General features: G+C 45.6%; 1 protein-coding gene across 5 annotated transcripts in view; it reads left to right on the top strand.

The window, feature by feature from the left end:
• The window catches only part of daam1a (dishevelled associated activator of morphogenesis 1a), an 88,169-nt gene that overhangs the window by 50,818 nt on the left and 11,351 nt on the right, over positions 1 to 26,000 (top strand). For 4 of the 5 annotated variants that reach the window (XM_046367182.1, XM_046367181.1, XM_046367184.1 and 1 more), the window contains exons 2-19: positions 695 to 940; positions 3,253 to 3,342; positions 6,323 to 6,394; positions 7,341 to 7,435; positions 8,688 to 9,021; positions 9,311 to 9,421; positions 9,517 to 9,620; positions 9,707 to 9,773; positions 9,867 to 9,984; positions 10,607 to 10,745; positions 11,566 to 11,624; positions 11,775 to 11,962; positions 12,870 to 13,211; positions 13,655 to 13,762; positions 14,712 to 14,735; positions 16,569 to 16,666; positions 20,589 to 20,673; positions 24,431 to 24,537. In XM_046367182.1, the coding sequence (XP_046223138.1) occupies positions 758 to 940; positions 3,253 to 3,342; positions 6,323 to 6,394; positions 7,341 to 7,435; positions 8,688 to 9,021; positions 9,311 to 9,421; positions 9,517 to 9,620; positions 9,707 to 9,773; positions 9,867 to 9,984; positions 10,607 to 10,745; positions 11,566 to 11,624; positions 11,775 to 11,962; positions 12,870 to 13,211; positions 13,655 to 13,762; positions 14,712 to 14,735; positions 16,569 to 16,666; positions 20,589 to 20,673; positions 24,431 to 24,537 (2,324 nt within the window). In that variant the 5' untranslated portion in view covers positions 695 to 757. The remainder of the gene's footprint in view (positions 1 to 694; positions 941 to 3,252; positions 3,343 to 6,322; positions 6,395 to 7,340; positions 7,436 to 8,687; positions 9,022 to 9,310; positions 9,422 to 9,516; positions 9,621 to 9,706; positions 9,774 to 9,866; positions 9,985 to 10,606; positions 10,746 to 11,565; positions 11,625 to 11,774; positions 11,963 to 12,869; positions 13,212 to 13,654; positions 13,763 to 14,711; positions 14,736 to 16,568; positions 16,667 to 20,588; positions 20,674 to 24,430; positions 24,538 to 26,000) is intronic. The other variant, XM_046367185.1, reaches the window with a different exon arrangement.

Here is a 26,000-nt window from a genome sequence, read left to right as displayed (position 1 = left end):
GGGGAGAATGGAGACAGGGGCCCTGCAATGTGAAGCACATGATGATGAAGGGTTGGCTTGTTACTAAACATCAAACCACTTTGCTTTTATCTAGTTATTTGAATCAATCAGACTCTGGCATATTATGTGCAGTGTAGCACTGTGTTTTCTCTATAGAGAAGCCAACAGTCCAGTGATGGCTCTCTCCCGTTGACATGGGACTCTGTGTCTCTTTACCTCGACTCATTGTTGGATCTGGTTGTGTAGCTGTACATTTAGGCCTGTGTTTTGGAACTCAGCCACCCACATTTGAGTGACATACACCACGCCCTGGGGATGACATTACCACAACTTTGGAGGGTGATATAGACCACACCCTCGTTGTTAGAAGTGACGTACATCACGCCCTTGGGATGACATTACCACAACTTTGGAGGGTGATATAGACAACACCCTCGTTGTTAGAAGTGACGTACATCACGCCCTTGGGATGACATTACCACAACTTTGGAGGGTGATATAGACCACACCCTCGTTGTTAGAAGTGGCGTACATCACACCCTTGGGATGACATTACCACAACATTGGAGGGTGATATAGACCACACCCTCGTTGTTAGAAGTGACGTACATCACGCCCTTGGGGTGACAAATACCTGGTGAAACCACTCCGACCATGTATTCCACTAACAGTTTCCCCTTGTCTCCTTCTATAGGGAGCCGTTGTGAGAGACGGTAACTTTCCCTAGAAAGTGCCCAGACCCCGCCACTGCCAAGCCATGGCCCCTCGCAAGCGTCCAGGGCGGGGCTTTTCTGATATATTCTGCTGTTTTAAAGGGAGCGATCACCCGGAGATCACCTACCGCCTCCGTCATGACAGTAACTTCACCCTACAGACCATGGCGCCTTCCCTGCCCATGCCGCCTGAGGAGGAGCTGGATGCCATGTTCTCTGAGCTTGTGGTACGTACTGTTCCAGGGCTGGGCTTGGCCCTCTGCCATGCTGACATGCTTACTCTTGCTCTCTGTCTCTCTTCCCCCATACAGAGCTGCTGGTTGGTACTTGGTTCAGCTCGACACTATAAATAGATGACTAGTAAAGTGATCTTGCCATAAAAAGAACTGTTGTCCACGATGACTTTTAAACAAAATGATTGCGTTGGACGTAAATGTTTTCGTTTTGGCTTTCATTTATTACATGATTACAATCGAATCAGAAGCTTTCAGGACTGTGAAGTATTTAACGAGCTTAATCACATGTGAGGGATACGTGGACGGCTGCCATGTTGGAAGGCAAAGCAGCCAGGTCTGCACTTGCTTTTCTTCAACTCTGTTTCCAGGTCCTGGCTGTGTTATTGACTCATAAATACTCACTAAGGGATGGGCTCGTTTTTGATATACTTTATGTCCTCCGATATACTCTATCTTTGCTTGTTTCCAGCAAAGTCAATGTTTCTTGACTGTAATATAAAGGTGCTTTACTAATAGCTTGAGTACACTGAAATACACGTAGACTGCCCTCTGCACAGCAACCGTACAGTATTTCAGATAAAGGAACGTTCAGAAAGCTTAGAGGCCCATGGTTTCCTGTTTGTATGGTCATCACAGTGTTAACTAAGGGCCAGTGCTCATGCCTCTATGAAGATAGAAAATGGCTTGTTCCTAGTCCTCATTCTCATAATCCCAACCTCTCTGTGGCCAAACCTCTCTGTGATCTTCTGGTTCCTCTCACTACTGATCCATTGCAGGGTTAACTGCCGTGAGTGAGCGTCTGTGCAGGCAGGGGCCACCAGCGCGTGACAGTGCCTGTCCCCTCCCAGCAGCAGCAGCCAGCAGAGCAGCCAGTGGTACGGTTGGACTCCTCGCCTCGCAGGGCTGCACGCGCTCTGCCGAGTCACTCGTCCCTGGCACTGGCCAAACAGGCCTCCTGCAGAGAACCCGTCTGCAGCCATTGTGTCCTGACGGGACATCTCACAATGGGCCAAAACAGATATGTCAAACAGTGTCAGCCTAAACCCGAGTCTGGTAAACAGCCTGGCTCAATGCCTCAGGAAGAGGGAAATATGGCTTGGGCCATGTTCAGTGGGCACGAAACGGAAGACAATAGTCCAAAACACTGATGGACGAGGGGTTGTTGCCAACCATCTTCGAAAGAAGAAGAGGAATACAGGATACATAGTGAGACCTGTGTTTGTTCTTGTCTTTGAAGTGATTTATATTACCTCGAAGGTTGGCAGCTAAACGATGGAGGAAATGCTCTACTTATCGCTGTTATTTCAGTCCTCCATTTTGTCCCTCCGTCCGTTGATGCACCAGCCAGTTGTGTCTCTGCCTTGGGGTTCCATAGGGCTTGTCTGGATAAGATCAGGCCTGTGGCTTGGCAGACCTGGAGAAGAGCTGTGGCATCTGGCAGTGGCGTTTTCTCTCTGGTATGCCTGTTGTTCACACTGGACTATCTGCTCCGCTAGAGCTGCTCTGTTTAGATTGGTTTTATGTTTGCCACATTTCATGATGTCTGTTGGTCAAAACAGTTTTGCATGTATTTTTCCCCTCCTCCTCCTCCTCCTCCTCCTCCTCCTCCTCCTCCTCCTCCAGTCATCACAGTGGTGTTATGGAGATAGATACTTGATCTGGCTGTGTATAATAACTTGCATAATATTTGCACCCTAACATATCATTTGAGAATGATCCAGTCCAGCCAGGAATGCTGATGCATTATGGTTGTTGTCATTGAAACAGGGTGTTATTGGGTCACTCTTAATTTAAGAATTGATATCCCACTTGGCAGCCGTCCTGTCCGGAATCTGTCCAATGGACTTCTATGGGATGTCAATATTAATCTGATATTGCAGGGACAATGGATGTTTGGATGTAAGTGGTCATGATTGGGAACAGACCTACAGAGAGGAGATAGGAGACCAATCACAATGCAGGCTGGTTTCGATGCAGGGAACAGCAGACACACCCACATGGAGCATTTGTGTTCTTAATGTATCTTTCTTTTATCAGCACATCTTCTCATGTCTTTAGCTCGATCAATCCGCTTCCTGTCTTACTCACAAAACCAGTTTGAAGTCAGAAAGCGAAAACAGGATATTGTGAGAAATCACAAAGCCAGGATCACTGGATCAGCTTAAAATGAGCATAATATGAGTTTTCCATGGTACAGGAAATATTAGATAGTCCCTCTTACCACAAGTTCATGAAAGTGTGTTAGACATGGAGGTGCCTAATATCCCACTAACACAGTACTCTGTTCCTCTCTCTCGCTGCAGGAGGAGCTGGACCTGTCAGGGAAACACAGGGAAGTCATGTTCGCCCTGCCAGCTGAAAAGAAATGGCAGATGTACTGCAGCAAGAAGAAGGTAAGTTTAAGGCCACTTGACTAGTAGTTAGTATGCATGTAACCTCCATGTGTTGTTTTGTTTCTGTCTGTACTGTGTTTGCTTGAGATTGTGTGTGTGTGTGTGTGTGTGTGTGTGTGTGTGTGTGTGTGTGTGTGTGTGTGTGTGTGTGTGTGTGTGTGTGTGTGTGTGTGTGTGTGTGTGTGTGTGTGTGTGTGTGTGTGTGTGTGTGTGTGTGTGTGTGTGTGCGCGCATCTCTCTCTCTGTGTACATTAGCTACAGGATCTAGAGGGAATGTCTGCTGAGCTCTGCTAGTGTTTGGAAAATATTTTCATTGCGATTTAAACAAATGAGCTGGTTTTGCAGCTGGACTGCGAGAGAGTGAGAGAAGAGGGAGGGAGAAAGTGGGGGGAAGGAGGCAGGGGAAGAGAGAGTGGGTGGAAGAGGGAGGGAGAGGGGGATGGAAAGATGGAAGGAGAGAGCAGTGTGATAGAGAGATGGTGAGAGAGAGGGTGAGTGAGTGGTCAGGCAGCGAGAGAGAGCAGATCTACTGTATCCTCTCAGTCTCGGTGAAAGAGCTCTTTTATCATTGCTGCCAGACAAAACATGGGGCCAACACAGCCCCAGTCCCCCTCCATTCCCCACCTCCGTGCCCTAACCCCAATTCAGCCTAGTCAACACATCAAAGCCCTCCGCTGGTGTTGCAGCGCTCTAACAGGAACTTATCCCCAGCATTGGGGAGTTGTGCTGTTGCCTTTTAATGGATTGGATACATTTCCTGGAAGGACGTTCTCATCTGTCATGACCGACTGTAGCTCATAAATCTCACTAGTGAATATATGAATATAGACGGCCGTATTAAAGTACATTCATACTGAGGTCATGCCTCCAACACACACACCTAACCTAAACGATAAAGTTTTATCCAGTGAGGTATTTCATGGGATTGACTTCATAAAGGATAGGGTTTGGCTGAATGTGAGGAACCCCATGGTCTGTAAAAGCTCTGTAATTGGTGGGTTTCTGTTGTCTGGCATGTCCTGCCCTGTAAGACCACGTTGAGAGAGAGCGAGAGAGTACTGCAGTGCTGCCATAGAAACGCCAGTGCAGCTGCTGTTTGTTCGAGCAGTAGGCAGCTGTCTTTCCATGTTGTGTGCTGAGTGGCATTGCCGGTAGCCAATAGCAGGTGTTGGGCTCCCTTACTGGGGTCAAGTTCCCTTACTGGGGTCAACCCCTTACTGGGGTCAACATTCACTAACATCATGGTTCTCACCTAGACTGATATCCAAACTGCTCTGTTTCACTATTGCTGATCGGTGAAGTGACACAATAGTGAAATCAAGCAATATTCATTTTGGATTGAAGACTAGATCTCACCCCCTATTTATACCTGAAACTACCAGCCCCAACCGCCAAGGTGGTCAATGTGGGGTTCTTTTTAGCATTCTCTGAGATGTCTTACTGACCTACAAAGAGAGCCCCAGCTTTACTAGTCTTCCAGTAAGTACTGAGGATATAGCAGCATAGTGGTCACTACTACTGACCTCCTTCTAGCTGACCCACTCCTTCTCTTGGACAACTCGTGAGCACTGTCTGGCCTCTGTCTGTGAGTGTATCCCTGGCTTGTATCTATGGTTCTGCACTGCACTTTCTGTGGTTCATGATGGATGCTAATCAATGTATGCCTTTCTACCACACAGCTGTGACCTTCATGGTGTCCAACTGGACCCTCACACATCAGGGAATTGGCGATTGGAGCATAGTGATTGGTTAAAGGCCCTCTCTTTCCCTTAAGGGATATTATGTTTGAATGAAGATCTACTCAAGCATTTAATAAATCCATCTGCCTGAAATACAGCCTTGTTTCATCCTTATAATCTCATTGGTCATGTGATGAGGATGGATGGGAGTCTGAGTTACTATCCCCCATTCAGGATGAGATAGATCCAGCTCCTTTGTTTTCACAGAGGATGTGTCTGCTTTATGGACCCCTTTAATGGGATATTGTGTTGACCTTTAATAAGCCTGTGAGAAAAGCCACTCTGTGGAGAGATAGATCAGCTGGGTGGTTAAATGAAGAGGCCTCAGCTCAAGTGCCTAACCACACCTGTGGGGGCTTCAATTACAAGGGGACTGCACAATAAGGGAACTAGAAAACTGAATTCAGCTGCCTGAAATATAGCCTGGTTCCATCTTTATAATCTCATTGCTCATGTGATGAGGATGGATGGGAATCTGAGTTACTATCCCCTCATCAGGAAGAAAGAAATGGCATCTGGAAGAGTTTTCTCTTTTGAAATGATTGGTGAAGAATGTTTGAGAACATATGTAAGGAAGGCTGGTCTCAATAGATGTCTTGTCCTGGTCATTGCAATGAATGTACGATGGCATTGTTTCAGAACGTCAGCCTTTATAGAAAGCAAATGCTACCATCTGTTGAGAACCCATAACTAAGGAGGGAGAAGGCATGTACTGGACATCACTCTAGACTGTTCATGCTCAGCCAAAAACCTCAGACAAAATGGACCACTTGAGCCTAATTCCTCTCCAGCGATACATAGGGGATTTATGAGAATCTCTGAGCTGAGCTGAGGCTACACAGAAACCTTATACAGTATATGTGAGACAGAGAGCCAGGTGAGAGCCTGAGAGTACATCTATGGTGTGGTTGTGGTCTCAAAGGGAGACTGGGCTGGAAATGACTGCGGGCAGTCCAGTTCACACACTTCCATTGTCACTGGAAGGAGTTCTGTAGCAATTACACACTAGTGGGTTGGGTCATATGGGGGTTATTAGGCCTTGGAGCACTGCTCTGTTCTCAGGATTTGTGCTGTACTGGTCAATACATGGTTTGGATGTCAGGATAGTATGATGATATGATGGAGAAGGGAAATGTAGGAGTTCATTTGGTGGTGGAGGAAGGTGCGTGTGCGCCGCGTGTGCGTGTGTGTGTGCGTGAACGTGTTTGTGTTGTATCTAACCTTTGACTGTCTGTTTTCAGGAGGGAGAAGAGAGCAAGGGTGCGACTAGCTGGCCAGAGTTCTATATCGACCAGTTGAATTCCATGGCTGCTGTAAGTGTCCTTCTCCCCTCATCAAATACCCAATATGTACTTGACAATCAAAGCTAACCATGCAGATGCAAAACAATAATGCACAACAACCAGCCAACCGTGAAGACATGCTGCAGTCATGTGATTTTGGTGTTCCACTAGCCACTACGGGTATCTCTCTAAAAGCTTATGGTCTGATGCTAAATCTTTGGGAAATTGGAGTAAATTAGGGGGGTAATATCAATTAGTTTTACAGGTTTGCCTGGAGGGGGATCTCTGTGTCTTTTTTTTAACGCGAGATGTGTCTCACATTTGTAAACAACTATGAAAATCCTCACAGTGTATATAAGTCAAAGCTACCTTTATTTAGTATTACCTTTATTTAACCTGGTAAGGTATTGATAATGATGACGACCTGAGAAGGCTCGTCCACCTGAAATTGCACTATTTGACAAGCTGGTGAAGTTCATCTATGTTTCCTCAATGGGTTCTCACACCCTGGAGGTGTGGTGTTAAATCTCCACACATTTCCTCTGTAGCTGGGGCAGTAGCTCTGGGAGGGGAACCCTGTGGGCCACTTGATTATATTTTCCCAGGCCAGTAGAATAGCACTAGTGCTGGCAGGTGAGAGGTTCTAGTTGGATCCCTAACCTCTAACTGTTACCACAGCGTGTAGCCTGCTCCAGACCCTGTAGAGGAAATGAACTCCAGTCATGTATCCATGAAGGAACTACCGGTGGGACACTGGGATAATGGGATAAGAGCCGCCTGCTGTTGGTCTACAGCCAGGGATACTAGCTTACTGAGCAGGTTCCTTCCCAGCACCGTGAATCATAGGTCAAAGTTAATCTGGCCTGGGAACAAAGAGAGAACCGTAATGGTCCTAGAACAGAGCCTTGCAGGACATCCTTTGAGTTTGATAAGTGAGTACATTGTCATTGAGTCTTCTCAATGTTTTCATCAACAGAGGAAGACTCTTATTGCGCTGGAAAAGGAGGATGAGGAAGAGAGGAACAAGACCATAGAGAGCTTGAAGACCGCTCTTAGGACTCAACCAATGAGGTACACCAGTTACACTGACACACTCATGCTCCTTTTCATGCATACTTGTTCTCATATGCATGCATTCAGTTATGATGTGCGCTATGTACAGTATGTGTTTGTGGAACCAAAGACAGAAAACTAAAGAATTGCAGTGCGACGTTACTGCACTGGATAGCCTTAATAATAATAATAATAATATATAATATTCTTGTGAGATGGACCTATTGTTATAATATCCATGTAGATCACATGATATAGAGTTTCCTTTTCTTTTTTGAGTAATTAATTATGATAAACTCATATTCTATTTACTGTAAGTCATAATAGAGGATGACAAATCAAATTAAATGTTATTTGTCACATGCTTCGTAAACAACAGGTGTAGACTAACTGTGAAATGCGTACTTACGGGCCCTTCCCAACAATGCAGAGAGTGCCTTAGTGAGTCTGCTATGTGCACAAAGGAGGATGGGTTAATTCACTGTGCTCAGAGTCTCCCAGAGTCCAATTATTGTCATTAGAGTGATATAATATGATTCATCACTAGGCTAGACTTTGTGTTGAGAACCATTCAACAGCCCCAGCTCATTCATCTGCTGTCACTTCCCTCTCCAGTCCAAAACCACTGCATTATACATTATATTACAGCCCTGTAGCCCACACTTAGTAGACTAGCCCAACACACATCTTCTCCTTAAGGTTCTCCAGAGGTTAGGTCAACACTGCCCTTCTCACCTTTGACCTCTAACCCCTAGTAGTCTATCACCAATGAGCTTTCTCTGTTTTCCTCCATCCTGTGTTATTGTGCTAAATGGTGCTTGACTGCTGGCTAAAGATGTTTATTTTGCCACTGTTCAATTCTGCTGGCTTATATTGAACACGCATACGAACAGATGCACACCCACACCCATACACCTGTCAAGCCCCTCCCCAGCAGTTTCACTAATGTATATAGCTTGTTTGATATTGCCATCTCCCCATTTTCTAATGAAACCCAGTCAACTATGAAATGAGTTTCTCGTCAAAGTAAAAGAGGAGAGTAGTAGGCACTGATTGTGTATTGTTCAGGAACAGAATGGGATTTATAGTAAACGTTATCTGTTTCTGGGTGCATTCAAAATTGCACCCTATTCTCTACATAGTGCACTACATTTGACCAGGGTCTATACGGCTCTGGTCAACAATAGTGTACTACATAGGGAATAGGGTGCCATTTCTGCCGCCTCTGTCTCTGACCCTTTTTTACCTCAATCCTCCTCTTACTCTAAAGGTTTGTGACGCGGTTCATCGACCTGGACGGCCTAACCTGCATCCTGAATTTCCTGAAGAGCATGGACTACGACACCACCGAGTCCCAGATCCACACGTCGCTGATCGGCTGCATCAAGGCCCTGATGAACAACTCCCAGGGCCGCTCCCACGTGCTCTCCCACACAGAGAGCATCAACATCATCGCCCAGAGCCTGGCCACTGAGAACGTCAAGACCAAGGTGGCGGTGCTGGAGATCATGGGTGCTGTCTGTCTGGTGCCAGGAGGCCACAGGAAGATCCTGGAGGCCATGCTGCATTACCAGAAGTTTGCCTGCGAGAGGACTCGCTTCCAGGTGGAGGGACTGACTCCTATACCACATTGACAACATTGTAGCCATGCATTCACTTGGGATTTTCACACTGTAATGTGCTACCCCAAGGCTTTCCTTAACCCTGTGTTAAGACTGACCCAGAGTTGTGTTTCATGGTCTCATTCACTCAACATATTGAACTTTCAGGCGTTACTCTAAATAGTTTTGCGTTTACGACCGCAGCAAAGTGGTTTCTCGTGTCCATACACCTAGAATAACAATGTCTTTACTGATACTTATTCCTTCTTTCTGTCCTTTTCGCCTGTCTTAGACTCTGCTAAATGACCTGGATAGGAGTACGGGGCGCTACAGGGACGAGGTCAACCTGAAAACAGCCATCATGTCCTTCATCAATGCAGTGCTCAGTCAGGGAGCAGGGGAGGTGAGTGCTCCTCTTCCTCTGTAAGTCTTTACCCTCTTGTAGTCCTGTTGGTTGTCTTCAGAGAGTCTAACTGCTATGTGTACTGTACTCCGCAGTCAAGCTTTGAGTTCAGAATTCACCTGAGGTACGAGTTCCTTATGTTGGGCATCCAGCCAGTCATCGATAAACTGAGGTCCCACGACAACTCAACGTTAGACAGGTATACTACATTTCAGATCTAGACCACACTGTCATACCCAACTGCAGTAGATTGTGTCTGACCGTGAGGTGTTTGTTGTCTTCTAGGCATTTAGACTTCTTTGAGATGCTGAGAAACGAGGATGAACTGTCGTTGGCAAAACGCTTTGACACCGTGAGTAACGATTGACCTGTACGGTACATGTAATTTACAATGGTCACTTCTCTGTCCACTAGTTCTAATATCACATTGTTGTTGTTGTTGCAGGTGCACATTGACACAAAAAGTGCCACGCAAGTGTTTGAACTCATAAAGAAGAAGATGAGCCACACAGATGCACACCCGCACTTTATATCTGTCTTACAGCACTGTCTCCTTATGCCTTGTAAGTGCTGCCTGCCTGCCGGTCGCCATTTCTCTAAAGTTGTTTGAGTTCACCCAGAGTCTACAGGCCTCTCCTCATTTTAAATATTTGAGAACTGGACTCTTTTTTTCTCTCTGAGGGATCCGAAGTGGTAATAAATCTGTGTTTTTAGTGCCTTTTTAGGATGGCAGTGAACATGATGTCCTCTCTAGGTAGTTCTAAATATCTGGAAATGATTGTTGGAATTCTGCCCATGTGAGGTATTTCTATCTAGAAGGTGTTCTATCTGTCTATAAGAACTTTCTACCTTATAGCGATAATGCTGTTCCTCCACATTGCATTAACTGTGGGTATGTTGGCCTGAGGTAGCTGACTTCAGACTGATCTCTCCACTTAGACTATGCCCTAATGTGTTGCTATGTGTATGTTTCCCAGACATGGATTTAGCCTAGTACTGGACTAAGAAGCACTCTCAATGGACAATCTCCATTGAACATGCTTTTTACTCCAGGACTAGACTTAGTTTGTGTTCAGGAACCCGGCCCTAGATGTTTATTGTTGCATATGCATTGGCTGGTGTAATACATTTCCCTTTTGTGTATTAATAAATGAATGAATAAAGTGCTCTCCTCTTTTCTCTCAGACAAGCGTAGTGGGAACACGGTGCAGTACTGGCTCCTCCTGGACCGCATCGTCCAGCAGATCGTCCTTCAGAACGACAAAGGTCACGACCCTGACGTCACCCCTCTGGAGAACTTCAACGTGAAGAACGTGGTGCGAATGTGAGTGAGGGGAGAGGAACGAGAGGGGGATAAATGTTTTGACATGTCTGAGTCGGTTTGACGTCCTCCCCACCTCGCACGGCAGAGCACCGACTGTCATCATCGTAAATCTCCATGTGTTATTTAACATGCTTCCTTCTAGAAATGGCTTTAAACCCAAATATGGGGATCAAGACAAAACTCTGTACTGTATATTTACTCATGAGTTCATCTTATCCTAGGCTTAATACAGTGGCCATAATCATAATCACTCTTGATCAAGGTACTGTACATCATAAATGCTAAATGTAAATCAGCATTTCTATGTATCTATATTTCCCATGATCTCCTTCATTTTACAATCCTTTTCAATACTTTCTGCTGGTCTAGCATGAATTGCCTGATCCCTTAATACTTGCCACAAATCAGCAAGTCATTTTGTGGATTTTACAGGGATTTTCATAATTTGTTTTTGGAAATATAATCCCGAACTCTTAATCCATAATGAAAGTGCTTTGATCTGTTTTTTGGATGAGGAAGTCAGTGAGATGTAAATTTCCAAACACACATAGACAGAAACATCAGTCAACCCCCTGCAGCTTCTTCTTGCAAATCTCAATCAGGGTATAAAGTCTGACTGTCTCTGGTTAGGTTTAGAAGAAGCTTTCAGGTTCCCTGTTGTTAACTCTGATCGCCAATGACTTGTCTACTGAATCTGTTTTTATAACTGAGCCTCTGCCTTATCTCAGTGGGATGCAATGCCTAGTGGGATTGTGCAGTGGTGTTGTGATGTCTTAAAACCTCAGATACCGAGCCTAACCTCCTGTGTTGTACTGCTCAGGCTGGTCAACGAGAATGAAGTCAAACAGTGGAAAGAACAGGCGGAGAAAATGAGAAAAGGTACAAACACTAATGCTCTCTGGTTTCTGTTAGCGATGGAACTATCTGAAGGCAGAACCTCCTGTTCTGTGTATCATCACACTGCTGACTGATCTTGTCTGATCTGATCTGCTATGTTCTGGTTTGATCTCGCCTGATCTGGTTTCTCAGACCACCACGAGCTGCAGCAGAAGTTCGACAAGAAGGAACGCGAGTGTGACGCCAAGACCCAGGAGAAGGAGGACATGATGCAGACGCTGAATAAGATGAAGGAGAAGCTGGAGAAAGAGTCCAGCGAGCACAAACAGGTCAAGCAGCAAGTGGCCGACCTCTCCGCCCAGCTGCATGACCTCAGCACTGTACGTGTGTTTGTTTGTTTGTTTGTTTGTTTGCTTGCTTGTTTAGGTCACAATAGGGCTAATCTTCCAAGATTCCATGGAAAGTACAATAGCATTAGAAATTGCATTGTAATTTGACATTACACAATCACATCTTTACATCCTCCTTTTCCCTGTAGCTTTTCCAATCAGGAATAAATGCACAATGTTTTGGTTATGGCACAGTTGAACGTCAAACATGGCCTCTGTCCTCGTAGTCTGTTCCCAGATCTGTTTATACTGTCTTGCGAACTCCTATTGACATTGTCATGCTAAACAACAACCATAGGAGTTGGCTATGCAGCACAACAGATTTGGGACCAGGCTAATGTCTTCCTTCGGATTTATTTGACAATTTAAAAACTCAAATACAACCACAAATGTGGATACAATGCAACAAAAACCTTTGAGGAGAAAACGTTAAAAACATATTTGTACTGTGGTTCTCTTCAAACATCAAACAAACACATTCACAGCTAAAAGCTGAATTGATGTAAACAACACATGGCCTAAATAATTGAACTGTGTAAAGACCAAAATAATAACACATTTTGAATAGTCCTCCAGATGACAGTGGTTGCTGTCCTTGGTAAATAGCTTGCAAAACTAGCTAGCCAGCGTCCTTCACTGTCCAAACCGCATGGTTTTCCCCTGAGCTCAGTTCAGTTTAGGGGTGGATACACAGGATGTTTGGTTAGAGCACAGTTAGACATGAACATCCACACAACAACATTGCCTTGTGATGTTCTTCCAAGTCAATATATGTTGATTGGAACAGTTGTAGTTAAGAACAGAGAGTTTCTAGGATTTCCATGACGTAACATAGAAAATATTGTAGTACATCCAGTGCTGATCGATTGTACATCCCAATGTCTCCCATCATTTTCAGAGGCCAAATCCAAGTGTTTCTGGTGGTCCTCCATTCATACCTGGGGCCCCTGGAGGTCCCACAGTACCCCCTCCCATGCAGGCTGGCATGATCCCAGCCCCTCTACCACTCACTCAGGGCATGCCTCCACCACCACCCCCTCCACCCGGTGGACCCCCACCTCCTCCGGGCATGGCTCCACCACCACCCCCTCCACCCGGTGGACCCCCACCTCCTCCGGGCATGGCTTCCTTCGGTCTCCCTCCTCCCCCTGGAGCTCCATTGGGACCTGGTCTGAAGAAGAAGAATATCCCCCAGCCTTCCAACCCACTCAAGTCATTCAACTGGGCTAAGCTGGCTGAGGTCAGTGAGTGCTGCTTAGTCAGGTACCCTATTCCCTATAAAGTGCACTACTTTTGACCAGAGTCCTATGGACTCTGGTCAAAATGAATGCACTTAATAGGGAATAGGGTGCCATTTGGGACATAGCCTGTAAATTAGGTGTTTTGTGTGTCTCTGTCTATAACAGAGAGAGTGATTGTTGTGCTGCTAAGGCAGACATAAACTAGTGTTTTTGTAGCTACACCTCAGAGTGGCCAGGGGGAATGAAGGATAAGGATGGCCCAATGCTTTATCTCTTGCATTGTTTGCTCAATGGCATGAAATCAATATAGCAAACAAGCCCTGGGTGTGTTTTTATGTTGTTGTTGTAACCTCTAAAGTTTCATGGGTGTATGGCCTGTGTTCTAGTTGAATAAGCTTTTACAGTCTTAGTTATGGATGGGGGTTGTTTTGTTTTGTTGCAGAATAAGCTGGAGGGCACTGTGTGGACGGACGTCGATGACATCAATGTTTTCAAAATCCTGGACCTTGAGGACATCGAGAAGACCTTCTCTGCATACCAGAGACAGCAGGTACAGTTTAACACCTAAATACCAAAGTATTACTGTAGGGAAATGGCATTTCAGTACATAGTAATTCACCCTTAAGGACAGGACACAAGACCCCAAATCACTTCTTAACAATGTGCATATAACTATTCGGAGGGTTTCCAAGGCCACCGACCATGCTGTTCCAACAAACACTGCTTGCTAGTGATAAACACATGCATGCCATTGCACTCCATAACTGAATGCTTCCAGCAGCACTTCTCAACAATTTGTCTGGAACTGGCTCAGAAGGATATCAGGCCATTACAGTGCTTTTTTTATAGCCTGGTCTCAGATCAGTATATGCTGTCTTGCCAACTCCTCGGATGACAATGACCATAAGGATTGGCAAGACAGCACAAACAGATCTGGGACCAGGCTATCCTTTTTAGGTCTGTTCAAATTAGTCCTCTACCTTGTGAGTGTTACAGAGAACCAGACAGAACAGGAATGTTTACAACAGGAAGTAGCCATGCTGATAACGTGGTCCTTGGAAAGTTTACTAGTGCTGCATGAGAATATTTCACTTAGCCTCTATATGTCCACATTGACTACAGTGTTCAATTGAAATCCTCCAGATAGCTTTTCCCATAACCAACCTAATAAGACTGTGATTATAAAGGTTAGACTAGGGCCCTATTTCCATTACTAACTGCCCTTAATGGTACAAATAAAGTTGCATGGAATTCCTTTTGTCGTATAAGGACTTTATGAGTTTTAAGCCATGCTGTTCATGATGTGTCTGAACACAGTTATTTGCATCTCTGACTCACTCTGCTACTCAGGATTCTGCTTGTCCTCACAAACAAATGCATCACTGATCTGCTGAGCTGGCCCTTTTTTCTGTAATTCACCATACATAGCCTACTGCATCTTGTAATTAATAATAATGAATGCTGCATCTTCCTTGCTTCCTGCCCACCCACCTGTTTAGGACTTCTTAACATTGAACAATAAGGTGAGTGACCTCTGACCTCTCTATGTGACCTTTACCCTGCTCTGCGACGTGTCTGACTCGTTACTGTCCTTCATCGTACGCTGCTCTCTCGCTCGCTCGCTCGCTCTCTCTCTCACTCGACTCTGTTCTCTTTACGTCTGCATGGGGATTGGTGGGCATGTGGGCATGTGTGTGTGTGTGTGTGTCTGTGTGTGTGTCTGTGTCTGTGTGTGTGTGTGTCTGTGTCCGTAGGTGAAATACTTGTGAAAGCCATGTCTTCCCGTAGCCTCTGTGTTTCTGTGTGTGTGTGTGTGTCTGTGTCCGTAGGTGAAATACTTGTGAAAGCCATGTCTTCCCGTAGCCTCTGTGTTTCTGTGTGTGTGTGTGTGTGTCTGTGTCCGTAGGTGAAATACTTGTGAAAGCCATGTCTTCCCGTAGCCTCTGTGTCTCTGTGTGTGTGTGTGTGTCTGTGTCCGTAGGTGAAATACTTGTGAAAGCCATGTCTTCCCGTAGCCTCTGTGTCTCTGTGTGTGTGTGTGTGTCTGTGTCCGTAGGTGAAATACTTGTGAAAGCCATGTCTTCCCGTAGCCTCTGTGTCTCTGTGTGTGTGTGTGTGTCTGTGTCCGTAGGTGAAATACTTGTGAAAGCCATGTCTTCCCGTAGCCTCTGTGTTTCTGTGGATTCATTCTTTCAGTCTTTTTAGAATATACTTCTTAACACACCACCACGTTGTTTGAATGAACTATTTCAGTTTTATTGGTTACCATTTCAAGATGTTTCTGTGCATAATTAGCCAAATTGGTTTTGTGGCACGCAGTCAATTCTGCAAGCAGCTGGAGTCTTGCAACTATAAAAAGTGCCAGATATCCGTTTTCCAAAAACAAATCTCTCCTGTATTCTTTGAGTGAAGCTCCCCCAAATAAAAACAAGCACTTATTCGCCAAACACACCATTTCACACAGCCTGTTTCCCAGCTGTCCTCCATTTGGCAGCTACATATACTGACCATGTCAGAGGAACAATTTTCTGTTTTATGTTCATACTGTGTGTCTCCTGTGCGTCCTGGGCTTTTGTTAAGGTTGATGGTGCATGCATATGGGTATAGTGTCAAGTATTGTTGTGTGTGTGTGTCACTATCTGGTGTCTATTGGCCTGTTGCTGACCGGTTACTATACCATAGTTTTTTATGAAGATAATATGAGTCAGCAGGTGGGGAAATGGAAGAAGCCTTAATAAAAATACTTGTTCCTATTGCCGTTGTTCAACAGCTAAAATGAATGCAGGTGTGAGTCAGCCACAGCCCTCCACCAAACAGCCTTGGGGCACTGTTATTCATGGACTGTATTCACTAGGAACAAAATGAAAACTTACTGAAACAGGGAGGGATTACATGGACTTGTATGATAAAAAAACGCTCATTTTTGTTTTCCGTTGCAAAACATTTTGCTGAGTGTGCCCTAATGAATACAACCCTGGTGTACTGGGTGTGGCTCTTTCTCCCAGAGAGAGTATTATTAAGGTCATGTAGTCACAAGCTTTTGCTGCGTTCAGCAAATACTGCATCCAAAAGTGCTTAAGTGTGATGAATGATATACAATTGTGTGTTTATTAAACAGTAACGCAGTCAAACTCTGGCTCTGTTAGTGTGTCATTTAAGGTCATATACAGTAGTGCAACAAGACATTGTTGTGTTCTGCATGCTAGCCTTCATCCAAAAGTGCCTAAGTATGATAAATTATATAATACTGTGTGTTTATATGAACGCAACGTGAAGTTCAGCTGTTGGATGTTATCCACTGAGTATTACTGTTCATGTTCCAACTCTTCTCTCCCTCCGAAATGTTCTCTGTCCAGAAAGAGTCTGAAGATGACACGGTGACCTCCAAGAAGGTCAAGGAGCTGTCAGTCATCGATGGTCGCAGAGCCCAGAACTGTAACATCCTTCTCTCTCGGTTAGTAATTGACAGTTTCTACCCCATGACATCATAGCAGAAGTATGTCCTACTTATATTAGTGGACATCACTTATTGCGATTGTATCCATCTAATGAGTGCTTTAAATGGCTCTCTCCACACACATGCATGTATGCAAACGCACACACACACACACACACACACACACACACACACGCACGCACGCACACACACACACACACACACACACACACACACACACACACACACACACACACACACACACACACACACACACACACACACACACACACACACACACACACACACACACACACACACACACACACACAGAGCTCTGTTACTGTACACAGCCAAGTTACATTAAATGCAGATTTACTCTACCATTTGGGCAATTCTGTATTTACATCAACTTCGACTCGAGTTGAGGGAAACTGTTTCATAGTTGACGATGTGTTTAAGCATCAAGTGCAGCCAAGAATGATATATGTATTTTTGTAATGGGATGATGTTGGTCAGGAACTACAGTACCAGTCAAAAGTTTGGACACACCTACTCATTCAAGGGTTTTTCTTTATTTTCAAATATATTTACATTGTAGAATAATAGTGAAGACCACAAAACTATGAAATAACACATATGGAATCATGTAGTAACCAAAAAAGTGTTAAACAAATCAAATATATTTTATATTTCAGATTCTTCAAATTAGCCACCATTTGCCTTGACAGCTTTGCACACGCTTGGCATTCTTTCAATCAGCTTCACATGGAAGCTGAGCACTTGTTGGCTGCTTTTCCTTCACTCTGCAGTCCAACTCATCCCAAACCATCACAATTGAGTTGAGGTCGGGTGATTGTGGAGGCCAGGTCATCTTATGCAGCATTCCATCACTTCAAATAGCCCTGACACAACCTGGAGGTGTGTTTTAGGTCATTGTCCTGTTGAAAAACAAATGATAGTCCCACTAAGTGTAAACCCGATGGGATGGCGCATCGCTGCAGAATGCTGTGGTAGCCATGCTGGTTAAGTGTACCTTTAATTAAATAAATCACTGAGAGTGTCATCAGCAAAGCACCCCCACACCGTCGCACTTCCTCCTCCATGTTTCATGGTGCGAACCACACATCCGGAGATCATTCGCTCACCTACTCTCCGTCTCACAAAGACACTGCGGTTGGAACCAAAAATCGCAAATTTGGACCAAAGGACATCTTTCCACCGGTCTAATGTCCATTGCTCATGTTTCTTGGCCCAAGCGAGTCTCTTATTTGAGCTGCAATTTCTGAGGCTGGTAGCTCTAATGAACTTATCCTCTGCAGCAGAGGTAACTCTAGGTCTTCCTGTCTTGTGGTGGTCCTCATGAGAGCCACTTTCATCATAGCGCTGATGGTTTTTGCGACTACACTTGAAGAAACTTTCAAAGTTCTTGAAATTTTCCTGATTGACAGACCATGTCTTAAAGTAATGATGGACTGATGTTTCTCTTTGCTTATGTGAGCTGTTCTTGCCATAATATGGACTTGGTATTTTACCAAGTAGGGCTATCTTCTGTATACTAACCCTACCTTGTCACAACACAACTCATACGCATTAAAAAGGACAGAAATTCCACAAATTGAACTGTTAACAAGGCACACCTGTACATTGAAATGAATTCCAGATGACTACCTCTTGGTTGAAAGAATGCCAAGAGTGTGGTGTGAGAGAATTTCCAGAGTGTGCAAAGCTGTCATCAAGGCAAAGGGTGGCTACTTTGGAGAATCTAAAATCTAAAATATTTTGATTTGTTTAACACTTTGTGTTTACTACATGATTGCACATGTGTGATTTCATAGTGTTGATGTCTTCATTACTATTATACAATGCAGAAAATAGTTTAAATAAAGAAAAGCTCTGGAATGAGTAGGTGTGTCCAAACTTTTGACTAGTACTGTATTTATTTATTATTTATTAACCTGGCAAGTCAGTTAAGAACAAATTCTTATTTTCAATGACAGCCTAGGAACAGTGGGTGAACTGCCTGTTCAGGGGCAGAACGACAGATTTGTACCTTGTCAGCTCGGGGGTTTGAACTTGCAACCTTACAGTTACTAGTCCAACGCTCTAACCACTAGGCTACCCTGCCGCCCCTGTTTCGTTACTGTCATCCCTGGTCTCCATGGCAGCTACCACAAACAAAGAGGCCTTTTCTACTAAGTTAATTTCATGTTGCTACCATTCTCAATTTAACAACTGTGAATGAAACTTCGAAGTTCAAGGGATTCAGCTATTTCTATTTCTTCCTGTCTCATTCAATGTTTGTGGTCACAAGTGGTGGTTCATTCCTGTTGCCAGCTTGCAGAACTGAAAATATTATCTTTCTGCAAAGTGGCATAAATGATGCATTAACGTGCCTTTTCACTCTGAGCCAACACATTGAATAAGGGATATATGTATTTAATAATATTGACATGACTGAACCTTAATTGCTCTGTCATTCGTGTGTGTCTAAATCATGCATGCTGACTGTGAGACATCCAAAGTCCTGTCAGAAAGCCCCGTGGTTGCGGTGGTAGGCTAGGGCTTCAGGCCTAGCTCATTTAGAGCCTGGTGTGTGTGTCTGTTTGTGTGTGTGTGTGGAGAGCTACCCTGTGTTTCTGCCCAAGTCTTTTAGAACTATGTGTTCATTGGTTTCCTGGCACATTATGATTGTGTTGGTGTGCCAGTGGAGCCTCAGTGTTCAGGCTGTCTGCCACCTGCTATCTCTGGCTGGCTGGGGGCTAGTAGCTGGGACTTAAAACACCTGCTATCTCTGGCTGGCTGGGGGCTAGTAGCTGGGACTTAAAACACCTGCTATCTCTGGCTGGCTGGGGGCTAGTAGCTGGGACTTAAAACACCTGCTATCTCTGGCTGGCTAGGGGCTAGTAGCTGGGACTTCCAGTTGAAGTCGGAAGTTTACATACACTTAGGTTGGAGCCATTAAAACTAGTTTTTCAACCACTCCACAAATTTCTTGTTAACAAACTACAGTTTAGGCAAGTCGGTTAGGACATCTACTTTGTGCATGACACAATACATTTTTCCAACAATTGTTTACAGTCAGATTATTTCACTTCTAATTCACTGTATCACAATTCCAGTGGGTCAAACGTTTTTATACACTAAGTTGACTGTGCCTTTAAACAGCTTAGAAAATTCCAGAAAATGAAGTCATGGCTTTATAAGCTTCTGGTAGGCTAATTGAAAATTATTTTAGTCAATTGGAGGTGTACCTGTGGATGTATTTCTAGGCCTACCTTCAAACTCAGTTGCTCTTTCCTTGACATCATCAGGAAATCAAAAGAAATCAACCAAGACCTCAGAAAACGAATTGTAGTCTGGTTTATCCTTGGGAGCAATGCTACCAAATACTAATTGAGTGTATGTAAACTTCTGACCCACTGGGAATGTGATGAAAGATATAAAAGCTGAAATAAATAATTATCTCTACTATTATTCTGACATTTCGCCTTCTTAAAATAAAGTGGTGATCCTAACTGAACTAAAACAGGGATTTTTATTTGGATTAAATGTCAGGAATTGTGAAAAACTGAGATTAAATGTATTTGGCTAAAATGTATGTAAACTTCTGACTTCAAATGTAAAACACTAACTCTTTGTTTCTGCAAATGCTAAAAGTTTGGGACGGGTTCGTTAGCTTGCGACTCTCTCTTTATGACTGATACTCATAGTGCTTTTCAAAATGGATACTACAACTCTTAAATTGACTGATTTCTGTGTGAGGCGACACAAATTGAACAGGACATAACATGGATGCACCGTACATCACTGTTAAAACAAACGGTTAACACATCAATAACAAGACATTAACTGGTAAAACCGATGTCCTCTCCTATTGACCATTTTAATGTAATGTACAGTAGTCCTCTGTGGTAATGATAATACTGTTGTGTTGCAGGCTGAAGCTGACCAATGAGGAGATCAAGAGGGCCATCATGACGATGGACGAACACGAGGATCTGCCCAAGGACATGCTGGAGCAGGTGGGCCCCCCTCTCACTCTCTGATACAGCATATAGCCCCCCTCTCACTCTCTGATACAGCATGTAGCCCCCCTCTCACTCTCTGATACAGCATGTAGCACACCTCTCACTCTCTGATACAGCATGTAGCCCTCCTCTCACTCTCTGATACAGCATGTAGCACACCTCTCACTCTCTGATACAGCATGTAGCCCTCCTCTCACTCTCTGATACAGCATGTAGCCCCCCTCTCACTCTCTGATACATCATGTAGCCCTCCTCTCACTCTCTGATACAGCATGTAGCCCCCCTCTCACTCTCTGATACAGCATGTAGCCCTCCTCTCACTCTCTGATACAGCATGTAGCCCTCCTCTCACTCTCTGATACAGCATGTAGCCCCCCTCTCAATCTCTGATACAGCATGTAGCCCTCCTCTCACTCTCTGATACAGCATGTAGCCCCCCTCTCACTCTCTGATACAGAATGTAGCCCTCCTCTCACTCTCTGATACAGCATGTAGCCATCCTCTCACTCTCTGACACAGCATGTAGCCCTCCTCTCACTCTCTGACACAGCATGTAGCCCCCCTCTCACTCTCTGATACAGCATGTAGCCCTCCTCTCACTCTCTGATACAGCATGTAGCCCCCCTCTCACTCTCTGATACAGCATGTAGCCCTCCTCTCACTCTCTGATACAGCATGTAGCCCTCCTCTCACTCTCTGCTACAGCATGTATCCCCCCTCTCACTCTCTGATACAGCATGTAGCCCTCCTCTCACTCTCTGATACAGCATGTAGCACCCCTCTCACTCTCTGATACAGCATGTAGCCCTCCTCTCACTCTCTGATACAGCATGTAGCCCTCCTCTCACTCTCTGATACAGCATGTAGCCCTCCTCTCACTCTCTGATACAGCATGTATCCCCCTCTCACTCTCTGATACAGCATGTATCCCCCTCTCACTCTCTGATACAGCATGTAGCCCCCCTCTCACTCTCTGATGTAGCATGTAGCCCCCCTCTCACTCTCTGATACAGCATGTAGCCCCCCTCTCACTCTCTGATACAGCATGTAGCACACCTCTCACTCTCTGATACAGCATGTAGCCCTCCTCTCACTCTCTGATACAGCATGTAGCACACCTCTCACTCTCTGATACAGCATGTAGCCCTCCTCTCACTCTCTGATACAGCATGTAGCCCCCCTCTCACTCTCTGATACAGCATGTAGCCCTCCTCTCACTCTCTGATACAGCATGTAGCCCCCCTCTCACTCTCTGATACAGCATGTAGCCCTCCACTCACTCTCTGATACAGCATGTAGCCCTCCTCTCACTCTCTGATACAGCATGTAGCCCCCCTCTCAATCTCTGATACAGCATGTAGCCCTCCTCTCACTCTCTGATACAGCATGTAGCCCCCCTCTCACTCTCTGATACAGCATGTAGCCCTCCTCTCACTCTCTGATACAGCATGTAGCCATCCTCTCACTCTCTGACACAGCATGTAGCCCTCCTCTCACTCTCTGACACAGCATGTAGCCCCCCTCTCACTCTCTGATACAGCATGTAGCCCCCTCTCAATCTCTGATACAGCATGTAGCCCCCTCTCACTCTCTGATACAGCATGTAGCCCTCCTCTCACTCTCTGATACAGCATGTAGCCCTCCTCTCACTCTCTGATACAGCATGTAGCCCTCCTCTCACTCTCTGATACAGCATGTATCCCCCCTCTCACTCTCTGATACAGCATGTAGCCCTCCTCTCACTCTCTGATACAGCATGTAGCACCCCTCTCACTCTCTGATACAGCATGTAGCCCTCCTCTCACTCTCTGATACAGCATGTAGCCCTCCTCTCACTCTCTGATACAGCATGTAGCCCTCCTCTCACTCTCTGATACAGCATGTATCCCCCTCTCACTCTCTGATACAGCATGTATCCCCCTCTCACTCTCTGATACAGCATGTAGCCCCCCTCTCACTCTCTGATGTAGCATGTAGCCCCCCTCTCACTCTCTGATACAGCATGTAGCCCCCTCTCTCTCTCTGATACAGCATGTAGCCCTCCTCTCACTCTCTGATACAGCATGTAGCCCCCTCTCACTCTCTGATACAGCATGTAGCCCCCCTCTCACTCTCTGATACAGCATGTAGCCCTCCTCTCACTCTCTGGTACAGCATGTAGCCCTCCTCTCACTCTCTGGTACAGCAAGTAGGTCTCTCCTCTCTCTCTCTGATACAGCAGTAGGTCTCTCTCTCTCTCTTTTCTCTCTCTGATACAGCTTGTAGCCCTCCCCTCTCTCTCTCTCTCTCTCTCTCTCTCTCTCTCTCTCTCTCTCTCTCTCTCTCTCTCTCTCTCTCTCTCTCTCTCTGATACAGCATGTAGCCCTCCCTCTCTCTCTCTCTCTCTCTCTCTCTCTCTCTCTCTCTGATACAGCATGTAGCCCTCCCTCTCTCTCTCTTTCTCTCTCTTTCTCTCTCTCTCTCTCTCTCTGATAAAGCATGTAGCCCTCCCTCTCTCTCTCTCTCTCTCTCTCTCTCTCTCTCTCTCTCTCTCTCTCTCTCTCTCTCTCTCTCTCTCTCTCTCTCTCTCTCTCTCTCTCTGATACAGCATGTAGCCCTACTCTCTCTCTCTCTCTCTCTCTCTCTCTCTCTCTCTCTCTCTCTCTCTCTCTCTCTCTCTCTCTCTCTCTCTCTCTCTCTCTCTCTCTCTCTCTCTCTCTCTCTCTCACTCCCTCTCCCTCTCCCTCTCTCTCCCTCTCTCTCTCTTTCACTCTCTCTGATACAGCATGTTGCCCTCCCTCTCCCCCTCCCTCCCTCCCTCCCTCCCTCCCTCCCTCCCTCCCTCCCTCCCTCCCTCCCTCCCTCCCTCCCTCCCTCCCTCCCTCCCTCCCTCCCTCCCTCCCTCCCTCCCTCCCTCCCTCCCTCTCTCTCTCTTTTGTAGGGAGCCCTTTTCTGTTTCTACTCTGATTGAAGTACAACACACAGGCCAAATGTATCACAATATTGCAGAGAATTCTGTAAGCCAATGATTGCTTTGATGATGACTAACTGATGACATGTAATCGTAAAACTCCTCGTCCCCTTTTAACCTGCCCTCAAAACCACTGAGCCTTCATGTTCTTTATCGCCTCATAACTATGACGATGACTAGGTGAAAAAGTATAGTATTTTCAAATAGATGTGAGTAATTGAAGGCTAATCGAGTTTTATAAGACTTTTCATTGCTATTGCTTTAATCTAGGGCCCTAATTAAAGAAAGTCTGCAGTGTTCATAGGGAGTGCGCTAGTGACGGAATGGAGCATTTGTAGTTGTGGGGCCCGGCCCGGCCGGCCTGGATGGCGGAGGTTATTTAGCAAGGTTTTAAAGCATCTGAATACTGTTAGTGGGAATACTGCCTGACTGCCATGTCTGTTCTGAGTTCTGAAGAAAAATGTGTCCAGCTGCCAACCTAATCCATCTGTTCAATGGAACATGATCAAAGTTCTACGAGTTCTAGGTCTGAGTCATTTAAACATAATTTACATTCAGAGCACAGAGGCCATTTATTTCCAGCAGAAGATTGCCACATCTCAGTGATAACTCTGCATGTCTTTTCAATGATAATAATTCATAATTGATTTGATTTCTATAGCGCTTTTCCAGATTGTCAAAGCTCTTTAGTTAGTAAGGGGTGAAACTCCCCATACCTGACATTTTGCGCCAGAAAGCTCATCACACATTAGTGTGTGGCTGTACAAGTTCTCTCTTGATAATTGTCCTGTTCCTGTCCAGCTGCTGAAGTTTGTCCCAGAGAAGAGTGACGTGGATCTCCTGGAGGAGCACAAGCATGAGCTGGACCGCATGGCCAAGGCTGACCGCTTCCTCTACGAGATGAGCAGGTACGCACTTTGGTTCGGTATAATGACTTTTGGTACTGCTAGAATGTGTAACACCACATTCCCAATAATAACAATACATTTTACTTGTAATGCGCTTTTCAAAACCCCAAATTGCTAAAACCCCGCAGTGCTAGACACTATCCTTAGCATGTTATTTGTTGGTATACTGTGGAAAATATTCAGCTGCTCTCGGATGACAATGGATGTTGACTTTAAAACGGCTTCTTCATTATTAACATGTAGTCTTCATCAGGGCTTTTTCTATAACAACACGTTCTGTGTTAGTCTTGAATCAACGTTGCTGTTAACAGGAATTGACACAGATCATTGCAGTACCACCAGCAGCATATGTAAAAAGCATGACACTCAGTGACACGTGCTAGCTGGATGTCAATGTCTTTTAACACAAATCACTTTGGTATATCTACTGTAACTGCTGAGGGACATCACTGCCAGACATGAAGCTGTGACCCAGATCTCCCAGTGAAGGCCATTGGTCCTGGCTGTGAGGGCTTGGGGAGATTAGAACGATTGGTATTGTTCTTTAGTGAATAAAATATACAGCAATTCCCTGCATTTTTCCCTGTGTAGGTCAAACAAATGTATTACCATTTGGAGTGCTGTCCATGTAATTCATTATGGACTATAAATACGAGAATTCATCCCCAAACTAGTTTTAGAAGTATAATATGTGAGTGAGCAAATAGATGATTATTTCTTTAGATTATTCTTTACCATGAGTCATGCTATCTGAGCTGAGGGGGAGGCCGTGGCTGAGTGGGAGGCTGTGGCTGAGGCTGTGGTTGAGGTGGAGGCTGTGGTTGAGACTGTGGTTGAGGTGGAGGCTGTGGTTGAGGGGTAGGGGAGGCTGTGCCTGAGGGGGAGGCCGTGGCTGAGGGGGAGGCCGTAGCTGAGTGGGAGGCTGTGGCTGAGGCTGTGGTTGATACTGTGGTTGAGGGGGAGCCTGTGGCTGAGGGGTAGGGGAGCCTGTGGCTGAGGGGTAGGGGAGCCTGTGGCTGAGGGGTAGGGGAGCCTGTGGCTGAGGGGTAGGGGAGCCTGTGGCTGAGGGGTAGGGGAGCCTGTGGCTGAGGGGTAGGGGAGCCTGTGGCTGAGGGGTAGGGGAGCCTGTGGCCGAGGGGTAGGGGAGCCTGTGGCCGAGGGGTAGGGGAGCCTGTGGCCGAGGGGTAGGGGAGCCTGTGGCTGAGGGGTAGGGGAGCCTGTGGCTGAGGGGTAGGGGAGCCTGTGGCTGAGGGGTATGGGAGCCTGTGGCTGAGGGGTAGGGGAGCCTGTGGCTGAGGGGTATGGGAGCCTGTGGCTGAGGGGTAGAGGAGCCTGTGGCTGAGGGGTAGGGGAGCCTGTGGCTGAGGGGTAGGGGAGCCTGTGGCCTAGGGGTAGGGGAGCCTGTGGCTGAGGGGTAGAGGAGCCTATGGCTGAGGGGTAGGGGAGGCTGTGCCTGAGGGGGA

This window comes from Oncorhynchus gorbuscha, linkage group LG10 (genome assembly GCF_021184085.1).
Source record: "Oncorhynchus gorbuscha isolate QuinsamMale2020 ecotype Even-year linkage group LG10, OgorEven_v1.0, whole genome shotgun sequence".
Taxonomy (NCBI): Eukaryota; Metazoa; Chordata; class Actinopteri; order Salmoniformes; family Salmonidae; genus Oncorhynchus; species Oncorhynchus gorbuscha.
Note: the sequence above shows the minus strand (reverse complement) of the source record. Positions and strands in the feature narration are given on the sequence as shown.